We start from the raw sequence: 24,911 nt of genomic DNA on the forward strand, positions 1-24,911 counted from the left end.
GAAGCTGGAAGAAATGCAGGAGAGATCAATGTCATGGACACCAAGGAAAGAAGTGTTTCAAAAGGAATGAATTATTCAAGAGTGGCAAATGCTCTCTAGGAGTTGTGTAAGATAGTCTATAAAGGATCCACTTGCACGTGGCACTATGAAAACTAGTGGTGACCTCAATGAGAATAATTTCTGTGGAGCATGGGGAAGAAAGCCAGGTTGCATAGACTAGGGAATGAGTAGGAAGAAAGAAAGTATGGAGAGCAAGCATAGAGAACTCTTTCAACAACTCCATTTTTGAAGAGTAGGAAAAAGCAGGCAGTAGCTGGAAGGAGACTTGGGTTCGAGGGAAGATTTTTTGGGGGATGAGAACTTATCATATTAAATACAAAAAGGAAAATGTCAAGAGAGGGGAGAGGTTGAAAAAATGAGTGAGAAAAAGGAATAATAATGTAAGATATTTGGGAAGCTGAGATAGAAGAATTCCAGAACACAAAAAAGACGACTTAACCTTAATTACAAAGAGGGATATTCTTTTATTGAAACAAAGAGGGGAAAAAAAGTATTCATATAAATCATATAAATGCACATAATCTTTATAAGATTGGTTATATTATATTGAAATCATTTCAACTGATTTTATTCCCTAGAAGCTGAGATATAATACCATCAAGGAGTGATACACTATGTTTGTGGAGAATGAAGAAATGTTGAAATGGCTATAGGGTTGGGTGGGAGAGAGGACTTTCAAGGATGGAGTAAAGGAGGACTGCTACATATATGGATGGAACAACTGATATTTCAGATCACTTATTCATTGATGAATAGTGCCACCAATTTGTAGGGCTGCAAGATTTTCTTTGCGAGTACTAGCAGTCCTGTAGACATGGGAAAGATGCTCCTCTGCTTTCACCAGAGGGTAGAATTTCATCAGAAGGTGATAGAAAGGCAACAAAGTAAAAGAATCAATAATGTTGTCAAAAGAGTGTCAAAAGTGATTAACCATGGAATCTAAGCTGGATAAGAAAAAGAGAAGAGGACACAAAAAGATATGTAGAAAGTTCAGTGATCATTGGTCTGGAAGGCTTGATAAGGTCGAAGAACAGTATTTAACTGAGGAATATGGTAAAAAGGAATTTATAGTAAGTATGGAATGATGAAATTTTCATTTCAAAAACATCATAGAGATGGTGTGTGTTTTTCACATATTAATAGAAAGGATAATTCAAATAAAAAATACCATAAATTCCAAATAAAAATCTAATGTTATTATTTTATTTTTTCTTTTAAATTTTTTAAAATCAAAATGTAATTTAAGAAAATCTGTCCCTCTTTACTAAAGAATTGAGACTAGTATCCCCAAGTCATAGGAAAAATAAAAATATTACAAAGAATAAGATTAAATAGATTCAGAAGACATAAAGACATATTTTCACAACAACACTAGTGTTGGTTTAAAGGACATAAATCATTTAATGGATACCCATCAAAATTGCTCAATTTAAAAAATAGATGAAATGGCAATTAAAAAATAGTTATTTATAAAAAGGAAGAGAGAAGGACAGAAAGAAAAGTTCCTTAGGGCCCAAGGCAGGCCTTTGAGTATTCTTTCTGGGGCTTTAAATCGACCTAGGATCAACTAGGTGATCCCTTAGGGCTATTCTCTGGCCTTTTTTTTTCAATGAGCTGTCAATAAATCTCTTCAGCTTGTCTTAAAATGATATTTTGGTGATTTGTTAGTTCTTCAATTTTAGATTGGAAGGAAATATTCTCTAAGTGATTACTGGAGTAAAAGAATTTTATTAGCCTTCCCTCCCTGAAATAACCAGAGAATATTTTCTCCCAGTCACCACTCAACCAAAGAAGGATGTTCCACAATACTCTTTGACACTAGAATGTGAGAATCTATTTGAAAATCTTTCTCTTCTAATTTTTACCCTATATAAAGACTGATATATTATATATATAATTAATGGCAATTCCTTATATGGAGTCACCATTTTTATATATTCTTTAAAAATTGGATGATTTTTGCATCCTCAGAAACACTTGATGATTTACAGTGTACGGAATGATGCCAACTCTGAGTGTATTAAAGAATATTTAAGGGCTTGGAAATGAAAAAGAAAAGTCTAAAAAATAAAAGTTTAAGTACATCATATATAATCTTTTTGTTTCAAAATCATAAGCCGGATGAAAACAAAGATCCAAATATGAAAGACAGATCCAGGAATGAAAACCCTTTAATGAGGGTTGCTGCATTATTTTGGGGGAAAAGATTTCTCTTAATTCTAGACCAAATAGCAAAACCATTAATATCACGTAAAGAAAATAGTTTAAAGACTAATGAAAGCTGCAAAACAGATTACAAAGCTGGCTTATAGATGACACCATTTTCCCTAAGTATTTTTATTTTGTAAATAAATGAATATTTTATTTTATATACTGTATATATAATTTCATTTTGAGATAATAACTTCTATCAGTTTTTTGTTTCCTAGGCCCACATACCTAAGGGTGTGTGTGTGTGTGTGTGTGTGTGTGTATAACTGTGTTACATATGGAACAGCATAAAGTAGAAATGAATAATGGACAAAGAGATGGGTATCTATCTCTTGAACTGAAATATACCATCTGTATTTCATGGGAACATACCTCTGCCCATTGAAACCACTTTTTAAGAAGTAAAATCATTTGTAGCGCTTACCCACAAACTTTTGTGGAGTGGAGCTTTTACGTTTTCCCATATTCCCTGTGAGCTTCTCTATGACAGCAGGTCTCTCAAAAGGCACCAGAGAAATATTGTTGTCCATGATAGGCTCTTGTTCCTTACAATCTTCCATAGGAGGTACTATATAAAACCATACAAAAAATGCAATCTGATAATTTCTTCAACATTTTATTAAAAGATACAAAGCTGGATTTGCCAACTCAATATGTATTAAACATAAGCTAGTATGCTTGAATAAAAGTAAAAAGAATAATGTTTAGTGTTAGAGTACACTCTCTAAGTTTACACACACACACAGGATTTGTTTTTATCTGAGTCATTCTCAGATCAATGACACAAACTGTTGGCCACTACTGGTGGCAAACATGTTCATCTTGTTTCTCATCTTACTCCTCTGAAAGTGTTTTTAACGTTGATTAAAATCAATACCACTTTAAGACTGCACTATTTTCAAGGCTTTGGAGTTTATTTTTCTAAAACAATTTAAGCAAGTCAACTTGTTTTGAAGGAAAGCTTAAATAGGCACACAGAATAACAGCACGATATTTAACCAGGTTTTCTTTTTTTTCACCCATGTATTTTCCTGTAGCAGATTTTCTATTGATGAGCTGAGTGAGCTGCTAGCCCTATTGGCAGTAGATAAATACCTGCACAAAGCAGCCTTCATGAAGGGGCTTCAATTCTGAACATGCCTACACATAGTAAACTGTGGCCGCTTTATGATTGTAATTTATTTTAAAAAGAGCTCTTCAGCAGGTTAAAAAGAAACCATTTCCAAAATGGCATATTTGCTCACTAAACTACTGCTCTAATTCATTTGACATAAACTCTCCAAAGCTGCTCCCTCCTCATCCCATTTGTCTAAATTGCTATGGGCTAACAGATTAGCTCAGAGATATTATTGACACGAGATATTGAAATTCATAATATAAACAAAGAACTTACAAAAGTTTTTGAGTAAAAATACTGTCAAAGGATGTTTAAGGATACAGTAACATCTGAGACAGGTGAAATCAATGACTGAAGACAATGTTCACAGGAAAGACCATAAACTTATTCTTGATTATCATTGCTTTCTCTAAAATACCTGCAACAGTAGTACTAGGAAGCCTAAAGGTTTCATATCTTAGAATATCTTTACTTGTTCAGCATATACTGTAAAACGATTTATTCTGCACCTTTCATTTGTAAAGGATAGTTTCACTGTGTACAACACAATACATTCTCGTCTACAAGGGCGGACACTAAAATAAAACGAGAAAGCAAGAGATGAAAGTTAAAAAAATCCAGTGCACAATTCAGGTGACCTACTTAATAACCAATACAGGTTGCTGATTTTGAAGAAATGAAAAATGGCAACAGAAAAATGTTTTCCTAATTTGGACATGTTTAAAGAAATTGATATTCAATCTAAGTCTTGGGTTGACGTAGAGTCTACTGGATGGGCCAGAAAAATTTACTTTTCAATCTCTGTAAGATATGGCTACGATTGACAAGGGATTCTACAATTGCTGGATGTTGATCTGGAAGGAAGTTAGGAGCTTCAGAAACAAGGAAAAACACTCAGGTCATTTTCCATAATGATAAAAATCCATGATAATAGCAAGTGGAAAAAAATATATGTATGTATTATATAAAACATTATGTCCTCTTTCAGCAACAACTAAAATAAAAACAAGTACTTGAAAAGCAAAGAAAGGCTGCCCAAACGAAAAATTCAAACAAGGGTGGCCAGGAGGACAGAATGCCAGTGGAGAGTGGATGTGGTTGGGAACCATTAATTAGATTATTGTCAAAATCTTAACTTTTGTTTTGGGTGGTGGATTTATAGGCACTTACTACATTATTAAACCTAACTAAAAGCTAAAAAACAGGTCATATATGGACCGGAGATGAAAATATGTCACAAACCAGGATCTAAAATGAAAGAAGGAAAGAAAAAAAGGTTTGTTGTTGTAAATTTTGCTAAAAAACAGCTAAACTGGTTAACGGGGTTTGCCCCCAAATTGAATATATTAATTAGTTTTGAAATGAGTAGTCTAAAACTTGGCAGTTTTGCTCTAAGTCTAACCTTGAATTTTCATATTTGCACACATTTGACACTCAAAACGAAACCTGGGTGTGCGAACTGTCCCACACCACATCCACCTCAATTCAGATGGTTTGTCCCAAGTTCAATGAAGCTCATGTGAACTGAAAACAATGACTTTGTCAGAGCTTTGGTCTTATTTCTATTTTATATCAGCCCTTCACATATCAAATATTAATCCTGTTTCTACTGTATCAGCAATAATAACTGATACACACCATGTGCTAAGTACTGTTTTAAGACACGGTTTGATAATTCATTTAATCTTTTCAATAACCCCCCTTGAGATAAGTACCATCTCCATTTTACTGATAGGGCAACAAAACCCCAGAGATTCCTTGGGGTTTATATCTAGTTAGTAGGGAATAATAGGAGTTGAACCTAGGTGGTCTGGCTCTAGAGCCTTTGCCCTTAGTCTTTATGCTACACTATTCTTTTGGGGACATGATTTGAGTGTTGAGTTTTCATAAACAAGTTTGACATATTTTTAAGGTCTACCATTGGAAAGAGATCTGATATATTTTCTCAATTACATAACTAATTTGAATTTTTTTTTCTTTGTTTGGGCTTAAAACAAGTTTTTAAGTTAATAACACCTCAGTCATATAGAGATTTATCTAGGCTAAGAAAATATAAACTAATTTTACTTGTTAAAGCAAACTTCATCATCAAATACCTTCCTTGACCATATTTTTGAAATTATAACCAAGATAAAAATAATTTATACCCATTCTATTATCTCATCACATTGATAAATCTTTTAAAGACAGAAGCATCTAAGAGTGTTCCCAACAGATATTTTTACCAAGTCGTTCACTCAGAAATCAAAATCTAAGAATATAAGGGTCTGAAGGACCTAGATTAGGTCATACGTCTACCCCCTGGCCAGGAGAGGGCTGGGAACCTAACCTGACAGTCCTGACATGGCTTCATACAATGGGAGAGTTATTTAAAGTAAAACAGAAATTTTGTTATCAAAAGAAGGTATATATAAGGCAGGCAAAAATAATGGATGTCTTCTACATTGTCATAAATTCTCTCCATGTCGCCAAATATAAGAACAAAAATCAGTTCTCTTATTTTCTTGACAACATCTGATGGTACCAATACTTGCTTGCTTTGTCTTCTGTGAGATCACTCTTCCCATTCCCTGCTTGTACTCATCTTCATAGGTCTTTTTTTTTCCCTTTTTTTCTTCCTGGTATCTTCTTGCCTTCTAGATGTCTCACTCTATAGTTAGCCATATAACTTTAGAAAATTTCAGGCTTCTACCTATATAATGATGGCTCCCAAATATATATTTCCTACCAGACAACTCTTGAAAACTTGAGATTTATATATTCAACTTCCTCTCAGACAGTTTCACTTGGCAGTTCAGTCTCTCACAAGTGCCTAAAAGATAATGTGTTCAAAAACTGAAATCTTGGGAACTCTGGGTGGCTCAGTAGTTGAGCGTCTGCCTTTGGCTGAGGTTGTGATCCTGGGGTCATGGGATCAAGTCCCACATTGAGGAGCCTGCTGAGCCATTTGCCTATGTCTCTGCCTCTCTCTGTGTGTCTCTCATAAATAACTTTAAAAACCTTAAAAAACTTGAGATCTCCATTTCCCACCTCAAACTTTCTCCTGTTTTCCTAATTACCATCTTCATGAATGGCACCACTATCTGCATGGTCATCCATGCTAAATACCTGTGACAAATGCTAGGTTTCTTCCTTTCACCCAGTCTCCTTTCCCTTCTCTCTACTGCCTCCTCCTCATATACACACATGGAGGTACTATGTAGTTTAGGCTCTACATGTGCAGTTGCCCTCAATTTTTAACTGTATATTCCAGGTTACTAAGCCCAACTTGACCAACCAGGAGGTTGTTGCAATGTCTACTTGCCTCTGGCTTACTCTTCTGATTGATGTCCTATATCTCTAGCAATTAAATGTTAATCCACAATTATTTTTTAGGATAAAGTACAAAATTCTTTGCTTAGCACAAATGGCCCTTGATATTCTGTTCACAGACTATTCTCTGACTTATTACCTTCCAATTTCCTTTGCCCTTACAAACTGTGCTCTAATTATACACATTTACTTGTAGGTCCTTAGGTCACCATGCTCTTTAGGCTTCTGTTTCTTCACAAGTGCTATTCTCTCTGCATAAAAGACACTTCCATTTATTTAGCTGGCTGTCTTGCCTTTCAAAACTCCACTCACATAATTTTCCCCAGAAATTCCTGTTGGATCCCTAGAGTCTGATTCGGACATCTATCCCAAATGCCCCTATAAAGCTTGTCCGACAGTGTTCTGTTGGTTTACTGGTCTATTTCTTCCAGGAGGTGGTAAGCAACCTTACCAACATCATTTTATTTTTGTCTCTAGTACCTTTTGTGATGTGAGACAAATATAATATTTAATGTATTTTTACTGAATGACTTCATGAAGGAAATAATGTTACCCAATGGAAACAAGTTGAGAAAGTTTACTAGAGTTTATAGGTTTTCAATTGTGTCCCCAATCTTGCAATAAAGAACTTCCCTTTCTCAAATAATTCAAAGCACAAACTTAAGACTATATATTCTTGTTTTAAAGCTGCTATCTTTTGGTTCATGCTTTCATTTTTGTCTTCCGGCAAGGGGGAAAAAGCTAATTACATACTTTGGTGTTTAAACTTTTTTCTTCCAGCTAAACAAACTTGAAAAAGGAGTATATCTTCAAATAAGATCATTTGCCATAAAATTCATTATTATTATCTTTATTTCCCAAACTACAAGTCATGCATTTTCTTTTTCCCTCAAACTCAAAAATTTTTTATTCTACCTCTTAAATATGTCTTAATTGTTTCATTCTGTTCTCTTCTTCTGCTACTGCCTTCTCATCTTTTTCTTGGCATTCTCACTTCCAGTCTCTCCTCACACCTCGGTCAGGCATCTCTCCTATATTGTACACTGGTGACATTTTTCTTTATAAGACACAAATTGGATTACCCCAATGGAATTCAAACATTGGATTGGCATAAAAGGCTCCATTTTTGCATTACAACCAATTATGTCAGTCTCATTTCCTACCATTTCTTTAACTCCAAGTATGTTCAATGTACAGGAACTGCTAATGTTCTTTTATACCTCCAAGTGTTAGCCTGTGGCAATTGCTCTGCCTGGAACATACATTTTCTGTGAATCTAATTTGTGCAATTTTCCTCAACTCCATGTACGAATCAAACACTTCATGTGTAAAAAGCTTTCCTTGATTTTTCTAGACAGAGTTAGGTCAGCTCTGCATTTGTGCTCCTGGAGAAGTGTGTATATGTCTTTATTAGAGCATTTGCTTCATTTTATTCATCTTTAAAGTACACATTCCTTACTAGACCATAAATGTAAGAAAGAAATTGTGTCCATTTATCTTTATATGCCCAGAATATTTCGTAGAAATTGGCACATAGCAAACCCTCCATACCTGTTCTCTGAATGAAGCAAAAGAATACCTCTTTGACTTCAGACATTCCCTTCTCTAGAAGAGCCACATGGGGAAGAACATGCTTTAGGAAAGAGAGGCTAGGAGACATAACTATGTCAGATATGAACAAAAAAGGAATAACAATTGCAAAGAGCTAATGGTGACCACAATGATGGCAACCCCTACCCTCTACCACTAAAATAAAGCTAAGAAAAATAGGCAAGATAGAGTAGGATAGTAAGAGAGGAAAGGAAATAAATATGAATTTCACTATGGCTGTCTTTAAAAGGAGACACATGCCAAGGTATGTATGTGAGAAAAGGTTAATGATAAACTCTAGGAGCATTTTGCCCAGTTTTTCCCCTCTTAGGGCATTTATCAATTCCTGTTTCATACATTCAATTCTGCATTAAGAATGTTAATGGAAGGAAAAGGAGATAAAGGATAATCTCACATTATTATTATAACATGCCTAGAAGAATTAAAGCATGAAATGTAATAAATATAAGCCTATGTGGTTTAAAACTATATCCAATATTGAAGAACAATTATTTGGGTCTACAAATGATATTAGAACCTATCTCCTCCTCCCACCCTCCCCATACACCTGTCTTTGACATTGCACCCTGCTCTATCCAGTACCTGAGTGTCTTATGCACTTTCTCCATTCTGTTCCAGTTTCAGAGCAACTTGTAAAAAGGGCTTTTGATTATTAAGGGCAGGCAATCTGGGAAATGAGGGTCGACGTTATGGTTGTCTAGAAGTATTTTCCCCCAAAATAAACCTGCTTAATTTTTTGTCAGCACTTATTCTATAACTGGTTAATTTGCCAACATATAGTTAAATGCTAACAACATGAAGTCTTTTAGGAGAGACTCTATTTCTTATTCAGATGTGTGTGCAACAGAGTCCCATAAAAGACTCAATGTTAAAGGAATTAATAAAATTAATAATCCAATCAAATGTCAAAACTGTAAGGAGAGAACATTATATAGAAAAACTAATAGTAGTACCACAAGGTGTCTTTAACATTTTGGCATGCCCTCGAGCCTCCCTCAGTTACACCCTGCCTCAAGCCACCTCGAAAAACAACAATTTAAACAGAAATGGTAGGCAAATGAAACCTCAAATATCTAAGTTAATGCTGGTAATATAACCTTATAGGGCATAGGACATTTAACATCTTAGTATTTAATGCCCTGAAATGTAATATTGGGTATTTATTGCACATCCAATCATATTTAATTCTCACACTAAGTCTGTGACACAGACACCACTTGGCCAAGCCAGGTTTGCTGGACTCCTAGACCCATCATTTTAAATTCCCTGCTCTGGGCTCCTATGCTACCCTCAGAGGCCCAGGTAATGCAAGCTTGCAATATCAAATTTACTAAGACATAAAACAGAGACAGTTTTTAAAAACATTAGTTAATAATAATATAATAATATATGGACTCATTCACAACAACAAATCGAATTAAAAAATTCTTTAGATTATATAAACTATCCCCAAGGAAAAAAGCTTCAATTATTCAGGGTAACAAAATAAGTAAATTTAAATTAAATCCCCAATTCAGCAACAAATAATCACTTGCTGTCCGAGAAACACAGTTCCACAGGATGTAGTACATAAAACAAAACCCACAAGTAATTCTTGAGTTGTCTATAAGTTGTTAAATAGATATTTATATTTTGAAAATGACTACAGCATTCTCCAATTATACTATTAGATATTGGCTAAGTCTTTTTAAAATAAAAGATATAAATGCAACAGTAAGTTAAGATTTTTGTATATACTTATATGAATGGTAAAATTAATCAGTGTAAAAATATAATTAGTAGGACAAGACAGATGCTCCAAATGTAAAGAAGTCAAAAATCATAACTTTCCGTTTTAAAGCTGATTTACCGACATTAATTTTTTTAGTAATATAGAGTTGTTAATTGCTAAATCTTAGAAACTACTTCCCTATCTGATATTGTATATTGCGGAGAAGAGGATGTTTTGCTTGGGTTTTGATTTTTGTGGAGGGAAGTGGTGCCTAATTTTAGTCTAGGCTCTTCCCTATACTCGTAGAAAGCAAAATGAGTAATTTCCAAGATAAATCACAGAACAGATTAGGGAAATTTCTAATTATATCAATTATATCACTGATCATTTACCTAAGAGAAATGAAAATACACAACCAGCTCTTTTAGGAACTCTATAGACATTCCTACAACCATTTCTATTTGGTGCAGCCAATGAAAGAGAAGAATAAATACTATCTTCCTTTGCTGTATTCAAGGTTGGCTGTCATTATCGTGTTAATTCAAAGACATGTTATCAGAAATAATTTGGAATTTCACAAAAACCCAGTACAGCTTGTTTGCCAAGGGTCGCAAAGCTCAACTCACTTCAAGTGCTGAAGAAGATAATCCCATGCAAAGTTAACGTAATCTGAAATTGTTTTTAAAAAGAGTAAGATTTTATCTTCATGTTTAAGGGTAGAAAGAACTGTTTAACCCATAGAGAACGACAAAAGCAGTGAGGGGGAATGAAAATGGTGAACGGCACTTTTACCCACCATGGTGACTCATGACCTGCCCAGCAGCCTCCATGCTGACATTCTGGAGATAGTTGTGGCAGCGTTCCTTGTGCTCCTCCAGTGAACTGCGCTGCTTGTAGCTTCGTCCACAGTAGTTGCACTTGTGAGGTTTACCCACTGCAAAGAGAGCTCCAGGTTAGTGTGCCGTCAGTCTCATCCAGAGCAAATTTAACATCTGACTTTTGGTAGTGTGGAGGAAGCATTTATATGCTTTTCAGACTCAAATCTCTTCCTCCTCCACACTCTGATTTAGGCGAGAAAAGCTAATAAATTTCTACCAAAGACTAAAAAGACAGCAAGGAGATAAGGCAGGTCGTACCTTTGGTGACAGAGGAAACACTGAATCAAATTCATGCTCTGACTGTATCCTCGATCTTGAGGGGCTGATGATCAGTCTCCAAATTATCTGACTTCTAACACTAACATTTGCTCTTACACAATTCTCTCAGCTTTGACTCAAAAGACAAATCAGGAGTGTCCTAGATACGTGGTGAGAATTGTTTTTAATGTGTTTTTGGGGGGTTGATAAGGACAGAGAATTTTTAACTGAAGAAAACTGAAATGCAACAAATGGAATGTCATTGTTTAATGAAAAGATTATTCATGGCACGGTACCAAGGCCACTAAAAAGAATTCAAGTGATGAGAAAAAGTACTGATAAAAGCGGAGTTTCTCTTTTCTTTCCACCTTGGTAATAATTATTCACACATGCAAAACTTTGCAGCCGATAACTGTGTTCTCCAACATCAGCACTGTTCTTGTGTTACCAAGAATTAACCTACTAGGTGCTTTGAGTCAGGATTATTAACAATAACCACTGAAATCCTAACATATGTAGTTATATAATGATAGTAACATTTTCTTTTTTTTTTTTTCTAATGTCTTTCACATCCAGGAAATGAATTATTTCCTAGTAGCCAGAGAGCCCTATCTCAGTATACCTGGTAAAATACTTCAATGCTCACATTAAATAAAACTTTAAAAAATGATTGAAGAAAAACCCACGTATGGAAAGAGACATGTTTTACTGTATGACAATTCACAAGGATATCACAGGGCACTCTGATTCTTAGTTTTGAATGAATACAGAAAAAACACAAGACCCCAGCTGGTCCTTGCCGAAGCTCTCAGTAGCAAAGCACAGTGTGAATCAGGTCAGTGGCCCTCATCTGACATAGGAATCACTTTGTTTTGCTCAGAGGACAAACAGACCACTCTTTTTCATAGTCAAAGATCGTATCCCTAACTAGTCACCTTACAAACTCCAAGCTATGACACTGGTTGCAGGTGGAATTGAAATACTGTAACAAGGTAAGGTATTCAGAGCTGCATAGAAATTTTGCTATACTGATTAAAAACAACAAAAACCCCACCAAACCTTTAAATTGTATTTGACGTATACATAAGCCCAGTTATTTCATGATCATGATTTTTGTAAACAGCCTTAAATAAAAGCTAAGGCAGGATTAGTCATTTCTAAAAATAGGCAAAGTTCTATTTTTTTTCAGAACCAAGAATTTCTATATATTGAACGAAGGAATCTCTGTCTATTGTGAAGAATCTTTATTGCTATGTGAGAACATTAAAAATTACACGAAAATACTTTTAGTCAAAACATTTCACGTAAATAGTGTAAATATATTTACACGTAATTCCATTTTAAGATATGGCATTACATATCACAAAAAGCTTTTGTTTGCCATCACTGTTACTTAATGTGAGGTTTTTAGCGCTACTTCTCTAGAAGTAAGTGAATTTGCACTAAACAGGTCTACTTACTAACAAGCACATAAACTGTGGTCTGTAGCCCACTTTAAAACTTGTTTCTTCCTCTCTGTCTTCCTTTTTATCAGTCCTGTTGCGCTGTGTCTTGGATACCTGTTTTACTACAAACGTATCATCCTATGCTTTCTTCCCCTTATTTATATAAACCTGATACCTTCTGAAGTTCATTTAAACAGTTCTCTTCCACACCCCCCTGGCACACAGCCATCAATAAACTTCTAACTCACCCACCAAGGAAGAAAAGACTGTATACTTTTTACTGTTTTCAAAACTTTTTTTTTTACTAGCCTCATTTTTAAAGTCTGTCGTTCCTAAAGCTTTATTACTTTAGCTTCTCCCATTTTGACATCTGTTTTAAAATATCACTTTTTCCTCTTCATCCCAATTTGAGCAAATTGTTCTAGAAGTATAACCTCAATTTTTTCCAAATCTTGATCTGTGTTCCACTACAGCAATCCACATAGTAGGCAACATATGATGGACTTTGATATCGTGGAACTGTGTTATCTCCAAGGCACGGACTTTGGGAATGCTCCACTTTACCCTTCTGCCTCTCTCATCCAATACATATTTGTTAAAAGCCTACGAGGTACCTACAGCCTATGAGGTACCAACAACACTGTGATGAGGCTGGAATGTAAAGTGGAGAACACATTCTCATGGTTCTATCCTCATGCAACTGACAGTCTGGTGAGGAAGATGGATATTTAACAAATACGTAAGCAATATATTACAAATTATGGTAGATCCTATACAGCAAAAGAATGGTCTGTTAGCATAACACGGGGAACCTAATTTAGTTTGAGAAGGTTGGACAGGAAGGTCTCCTTGAGGTAGGAACACTTCCTCTAATAACTGAAGGAAAAGTAAGTGAATCAGATAGTGGGGGGTAGGGTGGAGGAGAGGCAGTGTTTCAGGATTTCCAGGAACTGCTGTCATCCTTACATTTGTTTTCATGTACTCAACTCCTTCAAAGTCTAGATCATTCCCTTACTACTCTTTTGAAAATTATTTTCAAACATCAGCAACATCCTTGCCAGATCCAATGGTTCTACTAGCCCCACAAGACCACTTCCTGTCAGTTGTTTGATATTTCTTAAAAATCGAGTTCGCAAAAATATTGTTTACATTTACTCCCTACATGTGATTATTTGTGTAATATTTATAATCCATGAGTTAATATATATACCATTATTTTGTATCTATTTTTATAAATATTATTGCATTCTTACCATCTGAAACACCTTCATTCTAATATTACTGAGACATTTTTATAAAGTCATCAGTAGCCTCTGAATCAGTAAATCCAGTGGACATTTGGCTCTAAAGCGCCCTAATTTCATGGCCACTTTCAAACTTTTATGTGTCTTGATTGTCTTGCTTTAGCCTCTGGGATCAGATTCTGTGTTGCCCTTCACTGGCTTCTCAACCTCTTCCTACCTGGCAAATAGATACGTAACTTCTGATTTTGTTCTCACTATAATAGTCTCCCTCTTATTTCCTCTAGATTAAGCCCTCATTTCTGTGAAATGTCCAAATCATGCCTGAAATAGTTTCCCATGTTTGTAAGCTGCTACTAGTCATTTAAATCTGTTAGACTGATCTTGGTGAACCCAAAGATGGAGCTTTTCCCTGTTTTCTCACAGTACTCTGTCCATACTATGTTGATGCATTACTTACGATAATTTCATTGTAATTATTCATATGATATCTATTCATCTGCCCAGTTCCCAAAAAATGAGCTTTGTCCCAAGAACAGAGGTCATGTTTTACTCAATTTTGAACTGATTGTGCTTTGGTGGTTATTAAACACAGGAGATACTCCATACGTATTTGCTGAGTGATTGCACTTCACACTCATACTTTCAAATGCCTTTTTGAGGAGTGCCTCATGCATATTCCTCTGAAATCTAAAATTCAGCATATTCAAAATTCTCTTCTCCAAAAAGCTACGTCTTTATTCTGACTGTTCTTTTGTGCTACTGTTACCACTATTTTAATAATGCAGACTCACAACAAGGCAGTCCTTTTTGTTGCCTCCCTATCTCTTTTCCCACATCCAAAAAGTTGCTAAATTCTATATATTCCTTCAGTGTTTCTAAGTTTATCCTTCCTTCTCAATCCCACAACCAATATGCAAGTTCAGTTCTTCATTATTACTAGCCTGGGCTAGCATAAGATACTTCAAATTAGGTGTTCTCTTGTGTAATTATTTGGTTCCCTCCTTAAAAACCTTTACTGACTCTTCATTTCTATCGAACAAAGTCCAAATCCCTTTACCTGGCATTCAGTACCCTTTCCTAACTGGTCCCAAAGTCTACATCCATCTTCTATCCCAGGATCTGGCTAAAATCACCTTCAACTTTTACACTTGAGTCTCAGTTCTTTCTTGAATGGCTTTAAACAATGTGGGCTTCTTGAAATCCTAGTCATCTTTCCATTCCCAAATAACCTTCTAAAAGTGATCTTTCCCATTAAAGAATCATGACTGTATTGGCTCCACACCTAGAAAACATAACATTCTATCTTGTATTTATGGCTATTTATACATTCGTTTTGATCTCCCATGTTAGACTGTGACCTTCTTAAGAAACTGGAGCAATGTCTTGTGTATTTTTATAACCTGCAACAAGTTTAGTATGGTAATTTGTTCACAGAAAGAATAGGTTGGGTTTCATTAATAATCTCATTTCCTAACTTTTAAAATATTTTTCTCACCACTTTTCCTTCAATTTCACTAAATTTCCAGTTTTCAAAGCAATACAAAATATGAAAATTCACCAAAAATTATTCATAATTACACAGTTTAGAGATAACTGTCTTTAACATTTTTATCCTCTTGTATTTTTTCTGTACATGCAAAGACACATTTTGTTATAAAATTGTCACTTTATACACTGTTTCTTCTGAAATACAGTCTACACACACACACACACACACACACAAATACACACACTCATCTAATCATAATCTAGTTCTCTGTTCTCTTTTTGGAATTTCTATTAGTTTGATGTTAGAACTTCTGGAGTGGTCCTTTAAATTTCTCATCTTTTTCCCCTCACATTGACTACCTTTTTATACTTTTGACTTTAAAAAATTAATCTTTTTCTTTGAGTATTTCTGCTAAATGTTTTCTGGTTATCATGCATTTTAATTTCTAAGAGCTCTTTCCTGTTTTCTTCTTTTTAAAAAAGTATAATTTTTCTGTTTTTTTCTTGGACACAAAACTTACCTCTCTGAGCCTTTTATCTTTTAAAATTCTCTTCCCTGTTTATATTGTCTCTTTTCTCTGAGCTTTTTTCTTTCTGTACTATTCTCTGTATTAGAGGAGTTTCTTAAATGTGCTTGAATATCTATTGTTCATTCATATTGAACAGTGAGGCACTAAAAAGCTAACTGGAATTCAGGAAACATAGGGGAGGTTTGTGAACTTGCAGAGTGGTCTCTTTATTGTTAGACCCCCATGTCTTCTCTTTCAATTTCCTTAGAGAAGATGCCTCCAATTTCCAAGCCCAAGGGTGATATAAGCTGGATATCTGTATTCTAGAAGGAAAGGAATGGGGCCACAAATCTAAATGTTCGATTGTGGTCTTTTACATAATCTCCTTGCTTGAAATCCTTTGTTTCCCCCCATCTTTTCCTTTCCCTGGAGTCTCTAAGCCTGAATGTTTCCAATTCAATTTCTCCAAGGAATAAACATTTATTTTCCTCTAAGGGGGAAGGGGAGGATTAGTTGGGCTGGCTGTAGTGTAGCTACAGTCTAATGAGAGTAGCTCTGTGGTCTAATAAGTTTTGTGTGCAGATTTTGAAATACCTTTACATTTAGTGCAAAGCTCCATCCCTGACTTCAACAGTCCTGTTTCTTCTACTTCTCAGGATTCTCTGGTGCCATTAGCGTGCTACTCATCCCTTATTCCCTTCTATAATCACTAAAGATTTCATTCTTGTCTTACTGTCTGTTACCACCCCTCCCTCTATCTGCTTTCCATCTTCCTCTTGGCTGCTATTCTATCCTTTCCCATTGACTTTGATCTTATGATCATAAACCTCTATAAATGTCTACTGTGATTTTAGTGGAGTTTTAAGAAGGAGTAGAGACAGATGTAGTGTTTAATTTCATCATGTTTAAATAGCAATATGCAATCACTTTTGTTGGTATGGTATTGTTCTGTAAGGATGTATCATAACTCTCCATTTTAATAGAAAAAGGGCATAATATATTAGGAAAACTTAGCCACCAAAAAAAGTAATCACACATTAGTAAGACAGGGAATTTGTGGAAAGTAAAACTGCATATCTCCTCTTTTCTATTGTTATTTAACTATTCTAACATAAAATTCCCTACTTATTTAAAAACACTGCAGCTTACCTATTTCCAGTGGATCTCAAAATGTGAACTGCAGCCTACCTATGTCAGAATTCCCTGCCATGTTTGTTAAAAGTAGAGATTCTTGGGTACCATGCTGGACCTAGAATTTTTAGGAGTGTTACTCGAGGTCTGCATGTTTAACAAACTTTCCAAGTAGTTGCTTACATACTGAAGTTGGAAACAGTGGTTCTATAGAAAATCATAAATCATCATGTTCTCTAAATCTGGAATTGAATTGAAATTTCTTTTAAAGTGAGGAATATTTTTCTTAACCTTACTATATTGATCTTAATTGTATTATCAAAGGAGTTGAAATTAACTTTGCTCTATATGAAATTTCCAGATTATGATCTAAAACACCCTTGCAAGAAGCATCATTTTTTATTACTGGTAGGAACACAAAAAACGAAATATAGAAACATGGAAGTTCACTCCTGTATGTTGATTACATATTTTGAGGACAGTGATACAGTTATAGCAAACTTTGCATCAATTCTCCTTCAAACTGACCTGTGTCTGAATTCTAAAATTCAAGGAGAAATAGTTATACTGACCCATTTTTCTCAAAGTGCAAATTGTGCTGCTTTTTAGAACGCTCTATGATGCTATTTTACGTTAGAAAAAAAAGCAAGGAAATTAATCATATCCACTAATAAAAAGTAAGTGTTTTGCCAGGGCATTGACTGTGGGAATCTATCTTTCCCAATTTCCACAGCATCACAATGTGCCAAAAGGAATATGCTGTCAGCAGCTAAAAGTCATTAAATCACCCCCTCCCCCCAGCTATAACTTTGAGAAGTCTTGGAGAAAAGACAGAGAGGTGGAGAGAAAACCATTGTATTCTGAGTTACCACTTTCCTGACTTGATAAAGCAGGACTCAATCACATGCTAACAGTTTTACGCTGGCTCTTTTAAGCTACTATTTCCTCACAAATATTTGTTACTCCTAAATTCTGACTTATAATGTATGTAGATTTTTATTTTTAAAACTCAGCTTTATTGAGGTATTACTTACATAAAATAAAATCCACCCACTTTAAGTATACAATTCAAGGAGTTTAAAAGTATATACGGCTGTGTAACCATGGCCATATTTAAATACAGAACATGTCTATCACCCTAAAAATTTCATCTTGCTCCTCTGCACTAAATCCCTTTGCAACCCCTGATCTGTCACTACTGTTTTGCCTTTTTCTTAGGATTCCACATAAACCGAATCATGCAGTCTTTTTTGCGTCTGGCTTCTTTCATTCAGCATGATGATTTGGAGATTCAGTTGTGTTGTTACATGTATTGGTAGTTTATTACTTCTTATTGCTGAGCAGTACTTCATTGTATGAATGTACCACAGTTAATCTAGTCACTAGTTTTAGGGTTGTTTCTAGTTTTTGGCTATTATTATGACTATTATTTATGAAGCTTCTACAGACACAGGCAAGTCTTTGTGCAGATAAAAATTTTCATTTCTCCTGGTTAAATGTCTAGAAGTGGGATTGCTGGGTCATATGGTTAAGTATCTGATTAACTTTATAAGAAATCATTTAACTGTTTTTCCAAAATGGCTGTATCACTTTGCATTTCCACTAGCAACATACTAGTTCTAACAACCCCACATGCATGCCAACACAATGTTGTCTAGTCTTTCATTTTACCCACCCTAGTATTAAGTAGTGATACTGATATTTCATGGTGCTCTTAATTTGTGTTTTTTCTATTGTCTCGTGAGACTATTGTTTTCGTGTGTTTCCTTGCCATGTATGTGTTGTTGTTTTTTTTTTTTTTGGTTTGCCACTTACTCTTCAAATTTTATTTGAAGTATCTGTTCAACTCTTTTTGCCTATTTTTTTATTGTGTTCTCTGTGATTTTATTATCAAGTTGCAAGAGTTCTTTACATATTCTGGATACAAGATTTTTATCAGATAATGTTTTGCAAATATTTTCTCTGATATGTGGCTTGCTTTTTTATTTGAGTTTCTTATGAAAAGTTTTTTAATTCTGATGAAGTACAATTTCAATATTTTCTTCTATGCTATTTTTTTAATCTAAAAGATCTTTGACTAACTAGATATTGCAATAATTTTCTCTTTTGTTTTATTCTAGTAATTGTATTTTAAATCTTACACTTAGGTCTATTACTCATTTCAACTTACTTTTTGTATATATGCAAGGTAAAGCCTATACCATTCTTTTTTTTTTTTTTCAAAGCTTCTAATTTTATTTATTTAAAAAAAAATTTTTTTATTGGTGTTCAATTTGTCAACATACAGAATAACACCCAGTGCTCATCCCGTTAAGTGCCCACCTCAGTGCCCGCCACCTAGTCACCCCCACCCCCCGCCCACCTCCCCTTCCACCACCCCTAGTTCGTTTCCCAGAGTTAGGAGTCTTTCATGTTCTGTCTCCCTTTCTGATATTTCCCACTTATTTTTTTCTCCTTTCCCCTTTATTCCCTTTCACTATTTTTTATATTCCCCAAATGAATGAGACCATATAATTTTTGTCCTTTTCCGGTTGACTTATCTCACTCAGCATAATACCCTCCAGTTCCATCCACATCGAAGCAAATGGTGGGTATTTGTCGTTTCTAATGGCTGAGTAATAGCCATTCCTTTTTAGAATATGGATATCCAATTGTTCTAGTTCTATTTATAGAAAATACTATCTTTCCTCCATAAATTATCTTAGTACCTTTTGAAAATCAATTGATCATGTATTTTTTTTAAAGATTATTTATTTATTCATAAGAGACACAAAGAGAGAGGGTGAGAGAGAGAGAGAGAGAGAGAGAGAGAGAGAGAGAGGCAGAGACACGGGCAGAGGGAGAAGCAGGCTCCATTCAGGGAGCCTGACATGGAACTCGATCCTGGGTCTCCAGGATCAGACCCTGGGCTGAAGGCGGCACTAAACCGCGGAGCCACGGGCTGCCCTGATCATGTGTTTTGAGTATATTTTTGGATTCTCTGCTCTATTCCATTGATCTCTCTTTTAGTTTAGCCAAAAACTAAAAGAATAGATACTATTAATACAGTTAGTCTTCAAATCAGGTAGTGTAAGTCATATATCTTTGTTTTTCCTTTTCTTTCTTTCTTTCTTTCTTTCTTTCTTTTTTTTTTTTCTTTTAACAGAAGGAGAAGGGCAGGACAAGCAGAGGGAGAGTGAGAATCTTAAGCAGGCTCCACAGGGTGATGTGGAACTTGATCTCACAAGCCTGAGATCATGGCCTAACTGAAAGCAAGAGTCAGACGCTTAACCGACTAAACCACCCAGGTGCCCCATGCTTTTTCAAAATTATTTTGGCTATTTTAGATCTTCCATATTTCCAAACAAATATTATAATCAGTTTGTTAATTTCTACAAAAAAGCCTGCTGGGATATTTATTGGGATTGTATTACACTGATAGTCTTAATTTCCAGAGAATTAACTATTAACAGTATTGAATCATTTAAACCATAGTCACAATACATCTTGCTGTTTATTTAGGTCTTTAATTTCTCTCAGTGATGGTATTTTTTTTTTCTTGCACAAAATTAGATAAATTTATCTCTATGTAATTCACGTATTTTGGATGCTCTAATAAATGATGATGCTTTTGAAATTTGTTTCCAATTGTCCATTGTAAGCATATAGAAATGCTTGATTTCTTTTTACTGATGTTGCTTCTTGCAATCTTAATGAAATCACTCAAGTTTTAATTTTGGGAGGTGGTGTCAATTCCTTGCTTTTCCTATATAGGTAATTATATCATCTAAAACAAAATATAGCCTTACTTATTTTTTTTTAAGATTTTATTTATTTATTTATTCATGAGAGACACTGAGAGAGGCAAAGACACAGGCAGAGGGACAAGCAGGCTCCATGCAGGGAGCCTGACATGGGACTCGATCCTGGGTCTCCAGGATCATGCCCTGGTCTGAAGGCGGCGCCAAACTGCCTGAGCCACCTGGACTGCCCAGCCTTACTTACTCCAATGAAATTTGTATGTCTCTTATTTCGTTCTGTTGCCACGCTGAATTGACAAGACTTCTAGTACAATGTTGAATAGAAGTGGAGAGGACATTCTTGCCCTGTTCCTACTCTAAAAGGTAAACTTTCATTCATTTATTAGCAGTATACTGTTAACTCAAAGTTTTTCAAAAATGGCTTTTACCATATTGAGAAAGTTCTTTCTTTTTTATTGCTGAGAACTTTTTATCATTAATAAATACTGAATTATGTCAAATGCTTTTTCTACATCTATGAAGACAATTATGTTTTCTTCTTCTTTTCTTTATTTTTGGTCTGTTAACATGGGGAATTACACTGATATTTTTTCCAATGTCAAAGCAACTTTGAATTTTTGGGATAAACCCCCATTGGTCATGATGTGTTTTCCTTTTCTATTTATTTCTGGATTCTGTTTGCTAAAATTTTGTTAAGGATTTCTGTTTCTGTGTTCATGAGGGATATGGCTATACAGTTTTCTCGTATTACAATTCCTTTGGTTTTGGTATCAGGTAATGCTGAAGTCATAATCTGTTTGGAAGCATTTTTTTTCCCCCTTTGATTCTCTGGAAGAATTTGTTCCCTAATGTTTTCTTAAATTACTTCTTCCTTGAATATTTGACAGAATTTACAAGTGAAGTAATCTGGAGTTTTCTTTGTGGGTAGGTTTTTAACTTTGATTTCAATTTCTAGGATAAATATAAGGTTATCACAGTATTTCTTTTTGAGTGTGACCTTAGATAATTTCTGTGTTTCAAGGAATTTATTTCATGCACTTGAATTTATTGACATAAACTTGTTCATAACATACCTATATTGTACTTCCAATGGCTATAGGAGTTTAAATGACATTCTATTTTCATTTCTGATGTTGTTAAATTAGTGTTGTGTTTTTGTACTGATTGATATTGGCTAGAGATTTATCTATTTTATTGATCTTTTCACAAAATCAGCCTTTGAGGTCATTGACTTTTCTGTATCATTTTCTTGTTTTCTCTTTCATTAATCTCTGCCTTTATAATTATTTCCTTCTTTTACATTCTCTAGGTTTAATTTACTCTTCTTTTGTAATATCTTAAGGAAGCTCAATTACTTGGTTTGAGGCCTTTCTTCTTTTTTAATATAAACACTTTATGCTATGCATTTTCCTCTAGTACTACTTCTAGTCTCATTATAATCTCATTTTCTTTTATATTCTTGAACATGTGGAGTATACTTATAATAGCTATTTTATCAACCTGTCTGCTAATTTCACCATTAGGGCATTTTTGGGTCTATTTCTATTGATTGATTTTTCTACTGATTATGGGTAATATTTTCTGCCTTCTATGCATATCTGTTAATTTTTTAGTGGTATTCTAGATATTGTGAATTTTACATTAGTGGGTTCTAATTTTGTTGCATTACTTTAAACTGTGGTTTACTTATTCTTGTATGTCATTACATTACTTGGAATCAGTTCAACCTTTTTGATGTTTGCATCTGTGCTTCAAGGCACCTCCAGAGCATGCTTTAAACTGACGGCTAACTTAGCTCCAGTATGAAAATGACAAACTTTCTGAGTATTTTACTCAGTGACCTATTACAAAGTCTTTCCACATTGGCTGAAGAGAATTGATTATTCTCACTGCTGTATGAACTCCAGGAATTGTTTGGCCTTCTGCTTTCTTCCTTTTCCCAGATGCAGGTAGTTTCACCACAGACATAGGTAGATCACTATTTAACCAAAGAGTCAGGTGGCCTCTGTGAAACTCCAGGGTTTTTTCTGTGAAGTTTCCTCTTGATACTGCTATATATTCTAAGAACATTCGTCTCCTTGGTTTCTGATCTGTCTCCTCAATTCATCAAGACTAACTGGCTGTTTGATGTATGAATATGGCCAATATCCTCCCCCCCTCCTTTTAAAGGCTTTAAACTTAAATATTAAAATAATTAATTAGATTGTGTTTATATGCAGAATTTGTTAATTATATGGTCTTTCCTTGGAAAAACAGATTTATTAAAAAGTATTTTAACTATGTTTTTCTAACAAGGTCAAAATAAAATAAATGCATTTTAAATTCCAGATAATTTAAAAATTCTTTTTTAAAAAAAATGATTTTATTTATTTATTCATGAGAGACACGGGGGGGGGGGGAGAGAGAGAGAAAGAGAGAGAGAGAGAGGCAGAGAGAGAAGCAGGCTCCATGCAGGGAGCCCAACGTGGGACTCGATCCTGGGTCTCCAGGATCATACCCTGGGCCACAGGCAGGCGCTAAACCACTGAGCCACCCAGGGATTCCGTTTGGGATTCCTATTCCTAAGCATGATTTGGAAACTGCTTCTAGGAAGGAGCAAGCTCGGATAATCACAGGACTCCCCACCTTTGTTTTTCTACCCTCTGGAATCCTAGTCCTGCAGTGCCTATTGTTCAATGCCTAAAAGTCATTTAATATATTTTTGTCTTGCATTCTAATTGTTCAGGGCAGGGATTAAATCTGGTTCCTAATACTTCATATTTGAAAGCAAAAGCTATATATGTAATTGCCTTAAATAAAAAAAAAAAGTCTAACCTTGTAAGTTTTGTTACCAGTTACAATTCAGGTAACTGAAGTTTCTTACATATAAAATTCTACAATACATATTATAATAAATAATAATATATAGCACAATAAAGATTCTAAGACAGAAGATAGCAGGATTAGTGTTCCCAACTATCTCAAAAGTTAATAGTCTCCTTTGATCTACAGTCACTCACAAAAATCCTATACTAACAAAAAGAGAAGTATCAGTATAACCTGTCAGAGATATAGAGATTACTGAACTGACCTGAGCAATAAATTAAAAATGAAGATGTAGTAAAGAAAATTTGACAATCCTGACAACTATTCAATTAGAAAAAAATTTGCTAGCATTTGCTAGTATTTTCTCCATTTCTCATTATTAGAAACTGGAGATAAATACCTATCCCTGTACTAAAACCCCCACATACCTACCCAAAAAGAAGAGCAAAGCAAATAGCCATAAATAATTTTGAAGTAGGAATGTTTACCATAAATTCATAGGGTGTTATGAAGGTATATAGCACAATCTTGTTCACTTATGTTTTCTTGAAATATGTCACTTCAAGAGTTATCCTAGTGAAACCTATAAAACAAATTACAATAGCACTAATACATGTGGTAAATGTTTTATTCTTTATATAGATGTATGTATGTTTACACATACAGAAACATGCAGAAAACCACATCTATATACAGAAAATATATTTACCATTTGTCACGATACATATAAAATCAGCAATAGTATGATGCATATATCACATTCATTTTCCTTTAATAAAATTAAAAGCGCCCACTGTCCTATAAATATTTATAATACAAAAAATGGGAACTTGATATCTGATTTTACTTGACAACTGCTTACAGAATTAGAAATTAATCTGAAGAAAGATGAACACTAAAATATGGTGCAATTGGTAATTTTTTTTTCAGTTTTTAGCACCCATAAGTTAAACTGTGTCTGAATTAGTTGTCTTATTATTATAAGCCCTCTATATAAACAATTTTAATATTCTTGATCCCTGTTGTTCTATTGCTGCCTCAAAAGAGATTTTGCCAATTCATATTCACGCCACTAATGTATGAGAGAGCCTTTGGACCTTACTCTCCACCAGAACTCTGATTAAAATAATAATCCTCTAATGTGCTAGGCCTGTGATCCTTAAATGTTAATGGGACACTGAGGCAAACTCTTGGGAAGGATATTGTAAAGCAAGATAAGCACAAGATATTTTACATTTTTGAGGGAAGTAATAATATTCAACATCCCTCAGACACCACACAAACTACTTGCTCACAGTTTCAATATATCACATTACGGTCTTTTCAGTGATGTCACATCTTTGTGAAGCTAGGTTTCAGGAGCTGCAGGAACTAAAGCACGTACTACTTGA

General features: G+C 34.7%; 1 protein-coding gene and 1 long non-coding RNA gene across 20 annotated transcripts in view; one reads left to right on the forward strand and one right to left on the reverse strand.

The window, feature by feature from the left end:
• The window catches only part of IKZF2 (IKAROS family zinc finger 2), a 154,738-nt gene that overhangs the window by 11,431 nt on the left and 118,396 nt on the right, over positions 1 to 24,911 (reverse strand). For all 18 annotated transcript variants that reach the window (XM_038585662.1, XM_038585661.1, XM_038585666.1 and 15 more), the window contains 2 exons: positions 10,819 to 10,956; positions 2,696 to 2,839 (listed from right to left, as the gene is read on the reverse strand). In XM_038585662.1, coding sequence (XP_038441590.1) covers positions 2,696 to 2,839; positions 10,819 to 10,956 — 282 coding nt within the window. The remainder of the gene's footprint in view (positions 1 to 2,695; positions 2,840 to 10,818; positions 10,957 to 24,911) is intronic.
• Positions 1 to 24,911, forward strand: part of LOC111094317 — an 80,837-nt gene that overhangs the window by 3,621 nt on the left and 52,305 nt on the right. Inside the window, exon 3 of one of the 2 annotated variants that reach the window (XR_005385358.1) lies at positions 639 to 1,203. The exons of the other annotated variant lie outside the window; for it this stretch is intronic. This is a non-coding gene — a long non-coding RNA (uncharacterized LOC111094317). Of the gene's footprint in view, positions 1 to 638; positions 1,204 to 24,911 lie in introns of those variants that run through there. 2 annotated transcript variants of the gene reach the window in all.

The sequence above is a fragment of the Canis lupus genome, chromosome 37, assembly GCF_011100685.1.
Source record: "Canis lupus familiaris isolate Mischka breed German Shepherd chromosome 37, alternate assembly UU_Cfam_GSD_1.0, whole genome shotgun sequence".
Taxonomy (NCBI): domain Eukaryota; kingdom Metazoa; phylum Chordata; class Mammalia; order Carnivora; family Canidae; genus Canis; species Canis lupus.